The sequence below is a fragment of the Phoca vitulina genome, unplaced genomic scaffold, assembly GCF_004348235.1.
Source record: "Phoca vitulina isolate PV1807 unplaced genomic scaffold, GSC_HSeal_1.0 scaffold8, whole genome shotgun sequence".
NCBI classification, from domain to species: domain Eukaryota; kingdom Metazoa; phylum Chordata; class Mammalia; order Carnivora; family Phocidae; genus Phoca; species Phoca vitulina.
Window position 1 is genome coordinate 23762275 of NW_022589711.1, and position 16919 is coordinate 23779193.

At 37.3% G+C, this 16919-nt stretch overlaps 1 protein-coding gene across 3 annotated transcripts in view; it reads right to left on the minus strand.

The window, feature by feature from the left end:
- The window catches only part of DCBLD2 (discoidin, CUB and LCCL domain containing 2), a 106346-nt gene that overhangs the window by 28369 nt on the left and 61058 nt on the right, over nt 1-16919 (minus strand). For all 3 annotated transcript variants that reach the window (XR_004299779.1, XM_032406396.1, XM_032406397.1), the window contains 7 exons: nt 12138-12189; nt 9594-9666; nt 9146-9279; nt 7448-7488; nt 6394-6609; nt 5283-5407; nt 550-700 (listed from right to left, as the gene is read on the minus strand). Coding sequence is in view for 2 of the 3 variants with exons in the window: in XM_032406396.1 (XP_032262287.1) it covers nt 550-700; nt 5283-5407; nt 6394-6609; nt 7448-7488; nt 9146-9279; nt 9594-9666; nt 12138-12189 (792 nt within the window). In the remaining variant the exon portion in view is untranslated. The remainder of the gene's footprint in view (nt 1-549; nt 701-5282; nt 5408-6393; nt 6610-7447; nt 7489-9145; nt 9280-9593; nt 9667-12137; nt 12190-16919) is intronic.

A 16919-nucleotide genomic window follows, 5' to 3' on the forward strand; every position in this document is an offset into this window, starting at 1 on the left:
ATTTTCGTAGAACACGGAGGAGGTGGATGACATTAAACTCTAAAGCTACAGAAGTATCATCACAGCTTGACATACTACTCATTCAATCATTTAATAACTGTTTGTGGAGGGCCCACTACGTGGGGGGCATTGTGGAAGGTTCTGGAGATAAAACAGTAAATAAAGTATTAAAATATTCTAGAATACTGAGGGAAGTTACTTCCACTTTTAATTTTTTCAAAGGAAAAGGCACTTAGACTAGGGTTACTGTTATAATCATCGGTGTTAATGGTACAATATTATGCTTCATGGGACCTGATTAAAAATTAAGATTGAGACTACATCTGAAAAGCAATCTCATTTCATTATCTCATTGACGATGCTCTCTTCTTCCACTTGTAACCTTGGAAAACACTCTGGTAACTGACTTTTTAATAGGATAACTATTTCTTTTAAAAATCCTCTTTAAGAAGATATTGTACTTAAAAGCCGAACACTCATATTATCACTACTTATTTTCTCTGAGAATAGCAAAGCCATTTTAAATTAAATTACATACTGTTGCTTTACCTTTAGGAATAAACTGACATCCAAGCAGTTCCATTTTCATGGCAATTTTCTGCTGCCATTGCGTAGGATTCACTCTAATAAAACGTGCAATAATTGGTGGCAAAAAGTTATTACGCACATCCTGGTGATAATCTTTGTTTCCTTGAAATATCTTTAAAAAACAAAAAATTGGTACTTTATGTCAACAGAGGTCAGGGCTAAACTGTTTCACTGAAACATATTTTTGGTTTTTGCTTTGGGCCTTAAATGAGATCTGTAAAGTATGACAGTAAGAATTAATTTCTCAGAAAATAAATTAATCATAATTTGGACTATTAAGCAGCTGCACATTCTTCATCAAAAACTAAGAGTACTGAATACAAAAATGATTTTAAAATGATTGAAACATACCAAAAATGCTAATTTGGCAATTTGAGAAGAATGTTTCAGCTGCAGTGAGACAGTGTAATTCTTGTAGTAAATGAGTAATTCTAGTCCTGCGGCACTACCAGCTATTTAAAAATATTAATTTTCAAAGTAAAGCATAATTGAACATACAAGGTCTTAGAGGAAATGCTTTACTGTGTACTTCTCATACTTTTTCTCTCAGAAAAGAGACAGAAAGTGAACATACACTAAGGAATGCATAACAGCAATATACCTCCACCTACTGGAGAAACTACATAAAGACAGTTCCTGTATTATCCATTTTCAATCTCTGCTGCTATCTAAACTACACAAGCGATTCTGAAACACTGTTGCCTGCCTAATTTTAATGATCCTAAGTAAACAGCAACGGATGCATTATATATATGTATTATACGAATACGATTTCAAGTGACTACCTCATCCCCTCAACCATTTCAAGCAAATAATGATAGTATGTAACACTGCAAGAGCTCTTATTTACAAAAGCATTTTCATATAAGTAACTCAGCTGTTCTCCATGACAACCCCATGAAGTAGGCAGAACCCAGAAAAGTGCAGCTCCAGAATGTAAACGGACTGCATAACCAGTCAATGACCGAGCAGTGACTTGAGTCTGAGTCTCCTGACTTAACTCTAGGGCTCCACTAAGTGAAAAGTCCTCCTTGTTCCTTTAGGCCAAATCACCGGCTAGTTTCTAAAGGCTACTAATAAATAGATACCTGCCTAAAATCAAAGTGGTTTGTATTTTATCAGTTAATGTGAGAGCAAGTAAATGTTTAACTCTTCCATTAAGTCATGTCCAAATGTAGCTATTTTCTTTTGGCTGATTCACAAAGCATTAGATTGTAAACTTCTAAGATGTGTTAATAGCCTTCATTTTCTACAAGGTTTGTTTTGAAGTTATAATAATTTCCAAACTAGTAAACTCCCATTATTTCCTCAGCTATTACTCTGAAATAAAATGAAGGCAAATATTTGCAGTCTATTACATTAGTGGTACAGGAACAATAATCACTTTAGGACATGAAAACTATCCCTGAGGTCTTACTCCACACCGCAGTTTCATTTTTATAAAAAAACCTTAAAAGAAAAGGATTTTATATAAACTAAGTAAAAAAGATCTGCTATAATCTATGAGCATTTATTATAAGCCCCTGTGTGTAGCAAGGTCTGCAAGGAGTCATGAGGATAAAGATGGAAATGGAAGTCCAAGTTCCCATTCTCAAGGAACTTAAATTTTACAGGATATTACCACACACAGATATGGCACGCTATTAAAAAGCAATATATTATGAAGCAAGTTGTATATTCATTCCTATCTTCTGAAAACAAACCCAAAAGCTGTCTCAGTCTATGTGCTTATGCATGTGTGCATGCTTAGAAAGGGTGTGAAAATGAATACACCAATTACTCTTGAGTTGGAGGCAGATGAGGGAGCAGATGGGCTAATGTGAGGCAAGAGACTGGTATTCTGTATAATTCAGTGTAAGGACTTCCACTTCTATCAAGGACAGACTAATAGGGACTAAGTTTACCCTTTGCCTTAAACATCTGAAAATCAGATATAATATATGAAACAAGGGTTTTTCAACACTGGACAATAGGCAGCATAGGGCTTTAATCCCCGAGAGAAGAGAAACACATGAGGTGAGCCTTTCTATTTTCCCAATATTGTCCGGAGAGAGCCTTGGTGGTCTCACCAAAATGAGGACACTGAGCTCAGAGATGGAGAGGCCAAGATAGCTAGAATTTGTAAGATAGAGTATAGGAGAGAAGACAGCTGCACAGAGAGAGAAAAAGAGACTTCTGGGATCTGTAGGGGGGTTTCCCCTTAAATCTTCAGTTGCATGTAAAGAAACAATCTGTGGATGGGAAAAGAACTGCTGGAAAGGAGCCAGCAGAACAATTCTCAGAGCTAGGTAGGGTTGGGAACAGTTCACATTACCGACAGATATCGTGGAGAAAACTCATAATACATGAGACTTTGGGTTGAGTACTTGGAACAGTACTAACAGTAGAAAAAAAATTAGAACTAAAAGTTGCTCAGGTCCTGCCTAAGAAAGCTAAAATGCAGACCTTAAAAAGATCAAATAATTCCAATTATTCCAGGTAACCCGTGTCCCAGAATAAAACTCAAAATTAGATAAATAATAATAGAAAACCTAGCACCAAACAATGTAAAAGTTCATAATGTTTGGCAACCAATAAAAAATTACCAGGTATGTAAAATATGACCCATATTATCCATCAACATGAAAAGACCCACATGTCACACATAAGTAGACAGAATCAGCAGATAAAGGCATCAAAAGAGGTACTATATATTCCATATGTTTTAGGGGCAGAAAAAAGCATAAACATGATCAGTAGAAACTTGGAAAAAATTTTAAAAGCCCAAAACTGAAAATCTAGAAGTAAAAGTACAACACTGAAGATAAAAGTACACTGGATAGAATTAATAGATTAGATGTTACAGAACAGATTAGTGAACTTGAAGGCAAAACAATAAAATTTTCCAAACTAGAACATGGAGAGAGATTTAAAAAAAAAAAAAAAATGAACAGGGCATCAGTAAACTGTGAGACATCTTTAAGAGTCATAATATTCATGTAATTAGAATTAGGGAGGCAACAAATTTGAGAAAACATAGCCTACAATTTTCCAAATTTGAAGCAAATTGTAACCAACAGATCCAAGAAGCTCAAAGAAACCCAAGCAGAAGAAACACGAAGACAACTACACAAAAGCACATCATAATCAAACTGCTTAAAACAGATGATAAAAAGAAAATCTTAACAACAGCTAAGGAATAAAAAGACACATTACATATTGAAGAACAAAGGTATGAAAGATAGAATTCTCACTGGAAAAATGCAAACCAGAAAACAGTGGAACAGCATATTTAAAGTGTGGAGGGAAAAACATCAACCTAGAATTTTATACCTTACGAAATTATCTTTCAAAAAATGAAGCAAAAGAGAAAGTCTTTTTCAGAAACATAATTCAATGGTGCTAGGTGTTTTTATAATATAAGCATGAATAATTCTTATAATTTTAAAAAATTAACTATATTCCACAAGTATAATAAATATTCTATAAATAAGTATGGATGTGCCCAGAGTAAAAAGCAGCCAAGTTTGGGGTTATTAAGCAGAAGGAAGATAGGTATAAAGACAATACTGTTATTTACTTCAATGGGTAGAGCCTCACCACAGATGAAGGTCATGTGATATCAGGCAGAAGAGAGGGAAGAAGGCCTTGAATAACAACGGAAGAGTTTAGATCCATATGACAGATTATAAGGAGCCCCTGGAGTTTTCTGAATAGAGAGATAAGAAAAGTGGTAATTGAAGATATATTAGCAAATCGTATATATGATAGAGAACAGATAGTATCATATAATTGAAACAAAACTCAGGGAAGTTTCATTAAAAAAATTTGTGCTTATAATTTCAATTCTAGATAAGAAGAAATCTACCTTCCTCGAGGACAAGGACTCCCCCAGTTATAAGGTCTTGCAGTGGATCATGGGCCAGGAGCCTGGGTGAAAGTGATATTTAGAGGACAGCCACTTCTCCCTACTCCCCACCCCTTATCATCTGCTCTGGAGCATTCCTGCATTATCACTGTCTCCTAACTAAAACAACAATTTGATAATTAACACAGAAGTTAAGGAAATTCTTCAGGTAGGAAAAAACAGAAGTTTTCTAAGACAAAATTTGGTAAGGTGATCTTGAAATGACCTTTCAAGTCTATATCCAACACTATAATGCACTTTTGCCTTTAGCTTTTGTCTTTTGTCCCCCTTGTCTACATAGAAGAAATCTGGGAACAAATTAGGCTCTCCATCATTCTGTGGATTAACAAGAAAAACTTAAGACAAGAAATTACAAGTTCCTTTCTAGAATTTTTTTTTTTAGTAAGTTATCACCACTTACTGAAAATTAGTCATTCATTCATTCATTCATTCATTCATGTAGACTCTACACTCAACGTGGGGTTTGAACTCATGACCCTGATCATTACTCATGATCAAGAGTCCCATGCTATACCAGCTGAGCCAGCAAGGTACCCCTCCTTTTTAGAATTTTTTAATAAAGTACCTAAACAATTGAGTTAAAAATGTTAACAATTATCAAAAGGGACCTAGAACCACTGAGAATTTCCTAACTATAGTTAGACGAGTAAGGCTAATAACCAACACAGCCTAAAATAACCAGAAGAGCACAAAGACCAAATGATAGCTAACTTGAACATCACACAGGAGAGCTTCTGTGATTCTTGGCAAAGGCCCATTTTTTATAATACCCTGGCAATCATTTTACCTTATCCTGCTCCACACCAGGTTCTCTGTAGACAGTCCATCTCTGTCCATCATCACTGTATAGAATTTTGTAAGCTGACACATAGTAATTGTGTTCCACCATGGTGGAGCCAGTGGTTACAATGCCTGGGGAATGGAAAGTTGCCTTCATTAGTGCACATGGTCTGATCCTTAAAGTCTGTTCAGCATTGAAGCACAAACACCTAAAGTACACTGTTAAAACATTTTTGCCAAAAGCATGTTACCATCTCTAAGTGCAAGGTTTCATTATAACAGCAACTAAATCCTTGATTTTCTTCCCTTGTAAAGATGCAAGAATTAGGGCGCCTGGGTGGCTCAGTCAGTTAAGCGTCTGCCTTTGGCTCAGGTCATGATCCCAAGGTCCTGGGATCGAGTCCCACACTGGGCTCCCTGCTCAGCGGGGAGCCTGCTTCTCTCTCTCTCTCTCCCCCCCACCCCGTCCCTTCCCACTGTTCGTTCTCTCTCTCAAAAAATAAAATATTTAAAAAAAAAAAAAATGCCAAAAATTATGGATGGGTGCACATAAGGAAAGGACTATTCTATTTTGACAGCTTGTGTTCATATCACTGTAAAATATATCTCACCTACCAAGTAACAATGACTCCCTGGGAATGAATGGATTAAAACAATTATTTTTTCCAGTACCATATCAAAATAAATCTTTAACAAAATTACCTAACCCAATTCTAATAAATTATTCTGACCATTTGATAAACTGCTCCAAATAAATTTGTATTCAGCACATGAAGAATATTATTTATAGCACTTAAAATGAACTCCTTGAATATAAATTTCTTTTAATGACTCTAAGAGATGGTTATTTCAAATGTCAAGATCACTTAATTGAAACACTACCTTTAAAGAATCTTATTACAATGAAAAAGAAAAGCTAATAAAAATCAAATACCAACTTCTTTCCTCGGCCACGTTTTATAAAGCCACCTTCAGGAATATTTAACACCAGTAAAGAGAACTTAAAACCATACAATTAAATCTGTGGTGACCTAATTTTCTATGAAAATCTTAGATGTCATCAGGTTTCCAAACAAAATCAGAACTATAAATCATTCTAGAAAATTATGTCTCTTAACCTGTTATCTTCTTTTCTTTATTCAGATCTATTTGTAACCACTGATACTCATCAGTGGCAAAAGCAGCCCAAGGAGGCCCAGGTCTCTTCAGCCTGGCCTTTTCGGGTTTCCAGCTGTTCTCTTGGCCTGTGTGGTCAGTCCACTCCAGCACAGATGATGCTGTTATCTGAGGATCGGCAATCACGCCAGATTCCATCCCCAGTGTTCCGTAACAACCTGGAAGAAAAAAGACAGTAATTTGGTTTCCAGATAAAAATTCACAATCTGTATTATTTGCTCAATGGAAACTTTCTATTGTACATGCAATTAACATACACTATGCGAATAATATACTGTAATAGAGGAATTTCAAAAGTAGGCAAATGTTTCTTGGGTCCATGTCTTTGTGTCTCATCAGGCAATGTACATACATATTTATTCACAAGCAATAACCATCAATTTAATGGCAATACATTATCCTCTCCCTGGGACATTATCTCCAGACCAGTGAATGACTCACTCCCTATTGCCATTAGGTGTTTGCTCAGATGTCACATTCTCCATGAGGCCTACTGTGACCCCACTTAAAACTCCAGACCAGTCCCTCCTGCATTGCCTATCCTCTTTCCTTATTTTTCTACATCTTCTATAATATTATAAAGAGTATATCATATGTAGTAATTTATTTATCCACTGTTTACTGTCAATCTCTCAATACCAGTATTTAAGCTCCAAGAAAGGAGGATTTTGTTTATTTCTGCTCACTTTTGTTTCACTAGCACCAGCACTGTGCCTGACAAATCAAAGGCACTCAATAAGTATTTTCTGTTGAATTAATTACTTCTTCAGACATATTAAAAAATCAACTTTCCTAAGTAACTTTCCTTGCTTACATGATCATTTCCCTATTAATATAAAACCTCCAGTTATTCCACCCATTATATTATTGTGACATATAGGAAGGTGCAAAAAAACAAAACAAAACAAAACAGCAATTGGCATATTGCATGATAGTTTATAAAATATTAACTATTACACAAATTATAATAAGTTATAAAGTCCATGAGAGGCTTACCACTTGTCTTAAATGTAAAAAGACTTGTAGATAAGTGTCCCCTGAAAGACAGAAAAGTTGTTCTTGGTGACACTCATATATTGACTTCCCCATATTTGTCTTAGTAAAACTTTTTCTTCTGTTTTTGTTTTACTGTATAAAGAACTAAGGATATTCTATAGCCACATATTTGACAACTGATGCTGTTCTTAGCTAAAAAAAGTCTCATTTCAAAGCAGAACAACTTCTGAAATCAGCAGAAACAATTTTCTCTACAAGTATCTAGTGCCTGTTTCATACATGAAGTGTGCAAGTATGCCCACGTAACCTTTAATATGTACTTATTTATCTTTCATTCCTCAAACTCTTTTGCATCATTTGCTTTTGTTGCAAGTACACTGTAATTCCCAGAGAATGAGGCTTAAGTTTCCTGGGGGTAAAGGGAAAAAAAGCTGGCTACAAACACAGGAGAGACTGCATCTGTTATAGGATATAAACAGCTAAGAACAAGTTTCAGTGTTACAATGCAGCATGCATCTGGATTTCAAAGTAACAGGCAAGTAAATGCAGTTGGGGAGAATGGAGCCGTGGGACACATGACCAGTTTACCAAGGACTCTAAAGAACCTGGGGGGATAAAATCATCAGTGTCTGCTCCTGCTTCCCCACAACATTCAAAGCATTATTATAAGTGGATGCAACCTGTCCTTATTTTTTTCTTAAAGTATGAAAGAAAGAACTGACAAAAAAAATTATTTCTAAAGGCAGAAGAGGGGAAAGGAATGATAAGGTCTGCATAAAATCATCTAGAAGAAACCAAGAGAAGGAAAGGTTGCTAACTCTATACCAGGGATGGGCAAATGATAGCTCGCTCATGGATGGCCTGTTTTGTATGGCCAGTGAGCGCAGAATGGTTTCTACACATTTAAAGAGTCTTATATAAACCAAGAGAGAATAAGTGACAGGGACGGGTGGCCCGTAAAGCCTAACATATTTGTTAGCTGGTCCTTTACAGGAAAAGTTCGGTGACTCCTGTTTTATCACAGTCATGGATATGGATCATGCTCTCATCTTCTGAATGAAAACTGGCCTAGAACCTCTGAAGAGAAGCTGGTTTCAGTTAGGCTTAGTATTGTCTACAGGACTGAGCCCATGTGACAGGCAAGATTTACTAAAACAGATTCCAAGTATTACATTTCTATTTAATGTTTCAACTTTTCCTGCTTTGGATGCCTAGTCTATGTTTCATAAAACAGATCACTGTAGTGACTATAAAAATACACTCTTCAAATATTCTCTTTGGAGGAGAGGAGGATTCATAATACGACTACCTCTGATTTACGTCAAAATTTAATTTATATTCAAGAGTATTTCAGTTATCCTCAATCCATCCTAGGTCACACTGGCTGTAAGAAACAGAGTAGTTATGCCTTCTAATCTTTAAAATGAAGTAAAAATTTGGCCACAGACTTTTAGACCGTTACTCTAGACATTTTCAACACTCAGAAAAGAACAAATCATCCTTCTAAATGACTCCTGGTGCGACCCTGCCTGTCCTCTTCAGTACATGCGGACAAGGAGCACACAAAAATGGGAGGGCTCATCACACAAATGTTATTTCATGAACACTGTTAACAGTGATGTTGCTGAGGTCTAACTAGCTGCTGTCCCACCCCTGCCCCACACCCTTCCTTATATGACCAATAACGTATATACTTACACCACAGACGTGACGTTGTTGGCCAAAGAACTCTCATAGTATGGGATACCTTTACTAATTACAACACTGATCTGGCCACCCAAAACGTTTGACACTACTCCTGCGTGCACACCAGCCATGCACAAGGGCGAGGACTTGAGGAAAGGAAAAACAAAAGATTAGTATTTAATTTTCTTTTGATAATTTATGAACAAGACACTTAGGCTTCCTCAAGAAATGAGTTGACTGGGGCAGTTTTCTCAATAAACACAGGATTACCGATGTGGTAACACAGTACAGACTTGTAGCACAAGAAAAAGAATAAAACATCACATCCATAATAAAAAGAAATAATTCCTAGAAAATAAATCAAGATTAAAGATATACACAAGGTACATCAACATATTCTGGAGTTAAAAAAAAAAGTTCTATCACAACTTGAACACAAGTCTATGTTGCTTAGACTTACATCTCTATATCCATGAGGGATTGTTCCAGATATCTCAGCAAAAGGAAGCAGACAACCAGCTGGGCAGTACTTACTGTGAAATAAAAACAAGTTAAAGGGTATAAAATAGTTCTGTACTTACTGGGGGAAAAGAACAAAAAAAAAAAATCACATACTCATTTTTCAGTTCATTCAAATACTATAATCTCACTACCCTGAGAAGCACTACTTCTAAAAAGCCCTTTCACACTTTATTCCATCCATCCATATAAAACATCTTCACCCACATATTTAAAATATTGTGTCATATTCTACATACTGCTTTATTTTACTTCATAATGAATGGCAGACATATTTTTACTATAAGACCTATTCATATTTAACAGCTACCTGCTATTCTATTTTGATAAACCACAATTTATTTCACCAACCCACTACTGATCAAATGTGACTTAAAAATGTTTGGCATTCATTCATTTATTCACTCACTCACCCACCCACCCACTCAACACATTTACCCAAATGTCTAGTATGTTGTCTGTTGAGTGCTGGGCTGTGCTAGGTATTGGGTTTACAAACATCAACCAAATAAATATGGCCCAGTCTTCCCTGGGTTTACACTCCAGAGGTCAGGGGGAAGACATTAAACTAATACTTAAATGAGTCATTAATCAGATTATGATTCTGCTATGAAGAAAAGACACTCCATGAAATAACCCAGAGGAAGCAAGCTTAATAAAAGTAACACAAACATTCAGCAAATTTACTATGCGCCAGGCGGCCTTCTGAGTACCTCAGGAACCCACACAAGAACCCTAATGGTAGGTATTAGTATTATCTTCATTTTACAGATGAGGGAACTGAGAAACAGCGTGCCCAGGTCCCATAACTGGTAAGTGGCATATGGGCTCCAGCGTCGATGCTCTTACACAGGGCTCTGCACTGCCAAAGTCAGGAAATGGGGCTCTGAGGAAGCAAAGCCTCAGTGAAGGGAGGGAAATGCACCCTAATGGACAGAACAGTGTGCCCATGAGGTGAGGTGGCCTGTGTGTGTCTTCAACTGGGATGACCAGTGCAGGCAGAGTACAGTGATACTGTAAAATTAAAAGGTAACAGTAGTTTGAGAGATGGTTGAAGAGGTGGGCAGGAGTCAGATCGTGCAGAAGCCTTGTGAGCTAGGGCGAAGAGTCTGGAATATATTTCTAAGTAAAAATGGGAAGTCAATAAAGGATTGTAAGGCTTATACACACATTTCTGAAAAAGATTATTCTGGCTCCTGAGAAGAAAGAGACTGGAAGGAACCCTGAGGAGAAGCTGAGACCTCAGTGGGCTGGCGGTGCAGCGGTCCAGGCAAGAGCAAATGGCAGCTTGCCTGGGGGTGGGGATGCTGGAGCTGAGAGCAGAGGCTCCAAGACCCGGTGGCAGGGCTGTGTGCCAGACACTGATGCCAGAGTCACCTCTGCTCACCGGGATCCTCCGTAAGTGCTGACGAGCACACCCATCCCACAGACAGAGAACTATCCTTGAAGACAAAATAAAGGTTGCTCTTCGAGGAATGGTAGCAAGTTGGGGGGAGGTTAGTGAGACCAGTCTTAGAAGATGAGAATAAAGCTGCCAAGCAGAGAGGAGTAAAGCAATTCCGGGTAAAAGTTCTGAGAGCTCAGAGCAGTGTCAAGAATCCATAAGTACAGGGGCACCTGGGTGGCTCAGTTGGTTAAGCATCTGCCTTTGGCTCAGGTCATGATCCTGGAGTCCTGGGATTGAGTCCCGCATTGGGCTCCCTGCTCAGTGGGGAGTCTGCTTCTCCCTCTGACCCTCCCCCCGTCTTAGGCTCACTCTCTCCCTCTCTCTCTCAAATAAATAAATAAATAAATAAATAAATCTTAAAAAAAAAAATCCATAAGTACATAAGATGAGACTGGAAAAATGGTCCAAGGACTACCTGGGAAGGATCCTGAAACCTAGGCTAAGAAATCTGGATGGCATTTTGTCTTAATAATAAGGAGCTCCTGAAGATTTTAAAGTAGGGGAATGATCAGTCATTTATTTTAGAATGAAACTTGGCAGCAATGTGAGTGGCAGAATAAAAGCCAGCAAAGGTTAGAAATGGAAAATCAAATAGAAGGGAATCCCAGTCCAGACAAGAGACAAGGACATAAAGCAGGCAAATAGTAGTAGAAATGCTGCTTGGGCAAGAACACCGAAGAATTCTGTCATAGCCTAAATCGTTCTTTTCCCTTTTTTGAGGAAAAAAAAAAGTTAGCTCCTCTAACTTCATTAGCAGTTTTGCCAGATTTTGAAAAGCAACTAGTTCTACTTTTGAAGTATACTGAAATTATACTTTCGTTACAGAGAAGATCCAAATGCTACAATTAAAGCAAAATTTAAATATGGTAACTCAATGGCTTTAAATAATCTCTAATTTATTGACGTCTTAAAACAATGATTATCTGTCACACCTGTGACACATATATTAATGTACATTAAACCTAAGTGTATAAGAATAATGATGGAATAGTGAAGAGTAACATTTAAGGGGAAAAAAAGTCACAAATATGGTCATACCTGAACTCAGGTTCCAAAAAACTGGATGCAGTGTCTAAACAAGTAATTAGATCTAGAAAAACAAAAATAAAAAAACGGATTCAGTAATACATAGGTTTACTCTTACTGAAACACCAACTCTTTCCAAATCCCAAATGATACTGTTCTAAATTTTAAATCTCAACAGCTGTCAAGGTAGGACTAGTAACTTCTTACAAGTTTTTGTTAGTCACGATTTCTTTTTGATTTTAAGTATCTTGATTTCTGGGGCTATGCCTCTCCAATACAGTTTGTTACCACATCACCTCATAGAGTCCTGTGTGTACATATATACATATATACACATACATAAGGTACACAGATAAGTATAAATGTATAGACTTAAAATAACTTCTATAAAATACAGCTCCTGAAAAAAGAAAAATAATTATATAACTAAAAAATGATCCTTTACTAGTTATACATAAGGAAAACAATGACAAGACAGATGAATTAATTTTGTTACTCTAAGGAACTGAAAGGATACTGAAAATCTAGGAATATATTTCTAAGTAAAAATGGGAAGGCCAGGACCAGCAGCACCAGTAACTTCTGTAAACTTAATAGAAATTCAAATTCTTCAACACCATCCAGACTTACAGAATCTCTGGGAGTGGAGACCCAAAAATCTGCTTTAACAAGTCCTTTAGGTAATTCTTAAGCACAGTAAAGTTGAAGAAACAATGATCTAAATAAGAAGGAACTTTAAAATTTAACATTTCTATCTAGAAATCAAATCTGAATAAGAGCTAACCTGTTTCATTAAGACTTAGTTCGTAAGCTGGGTAACAGTGGCGGCCTGGTCCTGTCTAAGTCTTGTTTCGTACCTGTGCTGGTTTCCTGCCATACTAGCCTTCTTTGGTCCCTCTGGCACATGCTGCCCTCTCGATTATGGAATGATTTTCCACTGTCCCTTAGCCTTGCTGGCTTAACTGTCGCTTCCTCACAGAAGCTGTTCCTCATCTTCACAAGTCAAACACCTTTAGCACATAGTAGGCACCTAAGATTTTTTTGGTTGTTTTAATGAGTAGGTGACTATTATGTGTTCTCAAAGTACCAAGTGTTATGTAAGAAAAATCCACTAATGCAGTTGTAGGATTCTAAACAACATCATTTTATGATGCCTGGTCTAGGGACAGAGAAGGCTGTCAGTCCTCACCTTTGTTTGGTCAGCAGCAATCACAGCATTTGGCATAACAGGAGGCTTTCATTCAACATTTATTGAATAAATGGATGAATAACAGTTTGTGACTGTTAGCATGTTTGGCTAAGTACAATCATGGACTAACTTGTATGGAGGTAAACCTAGAAGGCCCTAATAAGGCAATCCCAAAGGTAAGTGATTTCACATATAAATGCCTGGCCGAACAAGTGTGCTGAGGGTGACAATACACTGAGGAGATAATACCCCACAGGATCCTAGCACACTGATGGCATGCAAATAGTCGTTAATTTTTTTTTTCTTTTGGTCAGAAAGAGAGAGAGAGCACAAGCAGGTGGAATGGCAGGCGGAAGGAGAAACAGGCTCCCTGCTGAGCAAGGAGCCCGATGCAGGACTTGATCCCAGGACCCTGGGATCATGACCTGAGCTGAAGGCAGATGCTTAACCGACTGAGTCACCCAGGCACCTTGCAAATATTCATTAAATTAATGGCCACCACAGCAAGCATAGATAATGGATTATTCTATAATTCTGAAGAAATTACATGATTATCACCCAAATGAAATGTATCTTGGAAGAACTCAGCACAACTGTTAGACCAACAGGAAAGTGATATTTTGAGAGCAATTACATGATTAATGGATTAATACACCATAGGCCCTTGAATGATGATTAAATCTGTGTTTTAGGAGTTTAAGAGAATACATGCCTGGATAGGGGTTCATGACTGCCTGGCTGAATGACTGAGAAAAGCAGACACACTAAATTACCTATACCCTGGTTATTCCTGGCAATCTAATAGCCTGGGATGCAAAGGTACCTGTGTGGTCCAACGTGGCCTCAAAACCACAAGACGACTGCCAGCTGGCCCCATTATTTTCAGGCCACATGCCGGAATGCTGGTCAACTACAGATATACTTGATCAGGACAGTGTTTTATTCTAAGTCCATGCAAATGTATGCAACTCACTTGACCACTGCTTTCAAATTCCATGGGGGCTCAAAAGAGGTCCCTAGGAGAAAAATAGGAATTCAAAATGGACAGCTATGAGGAAAGCCAAGAAGACTAAAGAGAAAATCATGATTACAAATACTGAGCTTTATAATTCCACAGAGGCAAGGAAAACCTCAAGCCTGCAATTAAGATGCTTTAAAACATGTCTTTCCTGAAAGCTTTTCCCAAGTAAACAGCCTTCCAGAAAACCATTATTACTACAAGGCTCCCAGCTAATAACACAGCTTAGGCAGGATGAATACAGCTCAAAAGAAACCATCTGCCTCAGAGCCTTCTGATAGCAATGTATAAAAAGTTAAAATGAATGGAACAGAAGTGAGAGTCCAGAAATAAATTCTAAATTTAAAGCCAACTGATTTTGGTAAGGATGCCAAAACAATTCAGTGGGAAGGAAGAATAAGTCTTTTTAACAAATGGTGCTGGGACAAGAGGATATCCACATGCAAAAGAATAAAACTGGACCCCTACCTGTGATCCCATACAAAAATTAAAGGGGATCTAAATTTAAGAGCCAAAACTATAACACTCTTAGAAGAAACTGTAGGTATAAATCTTGACCTTGGATTAAGCAGTTTTCTTAGCTATGATACCAAAAAAACGTAAGTAGCCACATAAAAATACATAAATTGAATCTCATCAAAATTAAAAACTTTTGTGCTTCAAAGAATGCTATCATGAAAGAGAAAGATAATCTGCACAATGGGAGAAAATATTTGCAAGTCATATAATCTGATAAGGATCTAGTACCCAATAAAGAATTATTCCAACTTGATTTTAAAAAGACAACCCAACTTAAAAATGAGCAAAGGATCTGAATAGACTACTCCAAAGGAGATATACAAATGGCCAATAAGCACATGAAAAGATTCTCAACATAACTAAGTATCAGGGAAATGCAAATCAAAGTCACAATGAGATAACACGTTATACGCACTGGGATGTCCAGAATCAAAAGGACGTGGAGAAAAGAAATTGGAACCCACATGCACTTTTTGAGGGATTTTTAAATGGTGTAGCTGCTTTAGAAAACAGTTTAGTAGTTTCTTAAAAAAGGGTAAGCATGCCTGGGTGGCTCAGTCAAAGTGTCTGCCTTCAGCTTAAGTCATGATCTCAGGGTCCTGGGATCGAGCTCCACGTTGGACTCCCTGCTCAGCAGAGAGTCTGCTTCTCCTTCTTCCTCTGCCCCTCACTCCCACTCATGCTTTCAATCTCTGTCTCTCGCTCTACTCTCTCTCTCTCTCAAATAAAAATCTTTAAAAATAAATAAATAATTAATTAATTAAAAAAGGGTAAACACAGAGATACCATATGACCTAGCAATTCCACTACTAGAATATACCCAAGAAAAATGAAAATATATATCCATACAAACACCTGTACACAAATGTTTATCAATTAATGAATGGATCAATGTGGTATATCCATACAATGGAATATTACTCAGCCACAAAAAAGAATGAAGTACTCATACATGCTACAACATGACCTCTGAAAACATGCTAAGTAAAAAGAAGCCAGCCACGAAAGACCACACATTGTATGACTCCATTTATATGTAATATCCAAAATAGGTAAATCTATAGAGAATAAAGTAGATTAGTGGTTACCTAGGACTGGAGAGGGAGAGATTTAAGGGGTAGGGAATGGGGAATGACCACTAGTGACTACGGAGCTTCTTTTGGGGTGATGAAAATGTTCTAAAATTGACTATGGTGATGACTGCACAACTGCGAACATACTGAAAATCAATGAACTGTATATTTTAAGTAGGTGAAATGTACGGTATAATAAAACTGTAATAAAAACTTTAAAAATGAAGAAAAAGAAGCTATCATAAAAGTAGTAACACCCTTCCTTTATAGAGAGCACATGTGCATTGAGGGAAAAATAAAGCCTAGAAAAAGGGCTGGGATTGGCAGTTTGCTTGTTTATTCATTTGTTCATTCATTCACTCAACAAATACTTAGTATGTATTATGACCAGGTGTTGTTCTAGGTACTAGAGATAAAGCAAAGAACACTCAGACAAAAATCTCTGCATATAGGAAGTGTACCCTATGTGAGGGATAAGAGAAAACAGTATGAATAAGAAACAGACATATTGTTAGCAGGTGATAAATACATTAGAAAAAATAAGGAAAGACAGGTAGGAAAAGTTCAGGGGTTGCAATTTTAAGTAACATGGTCAGGACAGACCTTACTGAGAAGGTGGCGGGTAAATAAAACTCTAAAATAGGTGAGGGAGTGAGGTATGTGTGAGGATAACACAGAATAGGCAGAGGAAGCACACTTAGCATGTTTGCTGCCACAGGAAACAAGGGAAAGACAATTAAGAGAAGTCAGACGAGGAATGAGAAGCCATCTCCTATAGGATCCTGGAGGTAAGGACATTGAACAAAGTGAGATGAGACCTTCATTTTAATAGGATCATACTCACCACTGGGTTGAGAGTAGGTTGAAGGGGAGAAAGGACAGAAAGAAAGGTCAGCAAAAAAATCTCTTGCCATAACTGAGGTAGGAGTAGATGGTAACGCGAATGGGAGTGGCAGTAGCGGAGGTGTTGAGATGTGGTCAGAAGCTGATATATG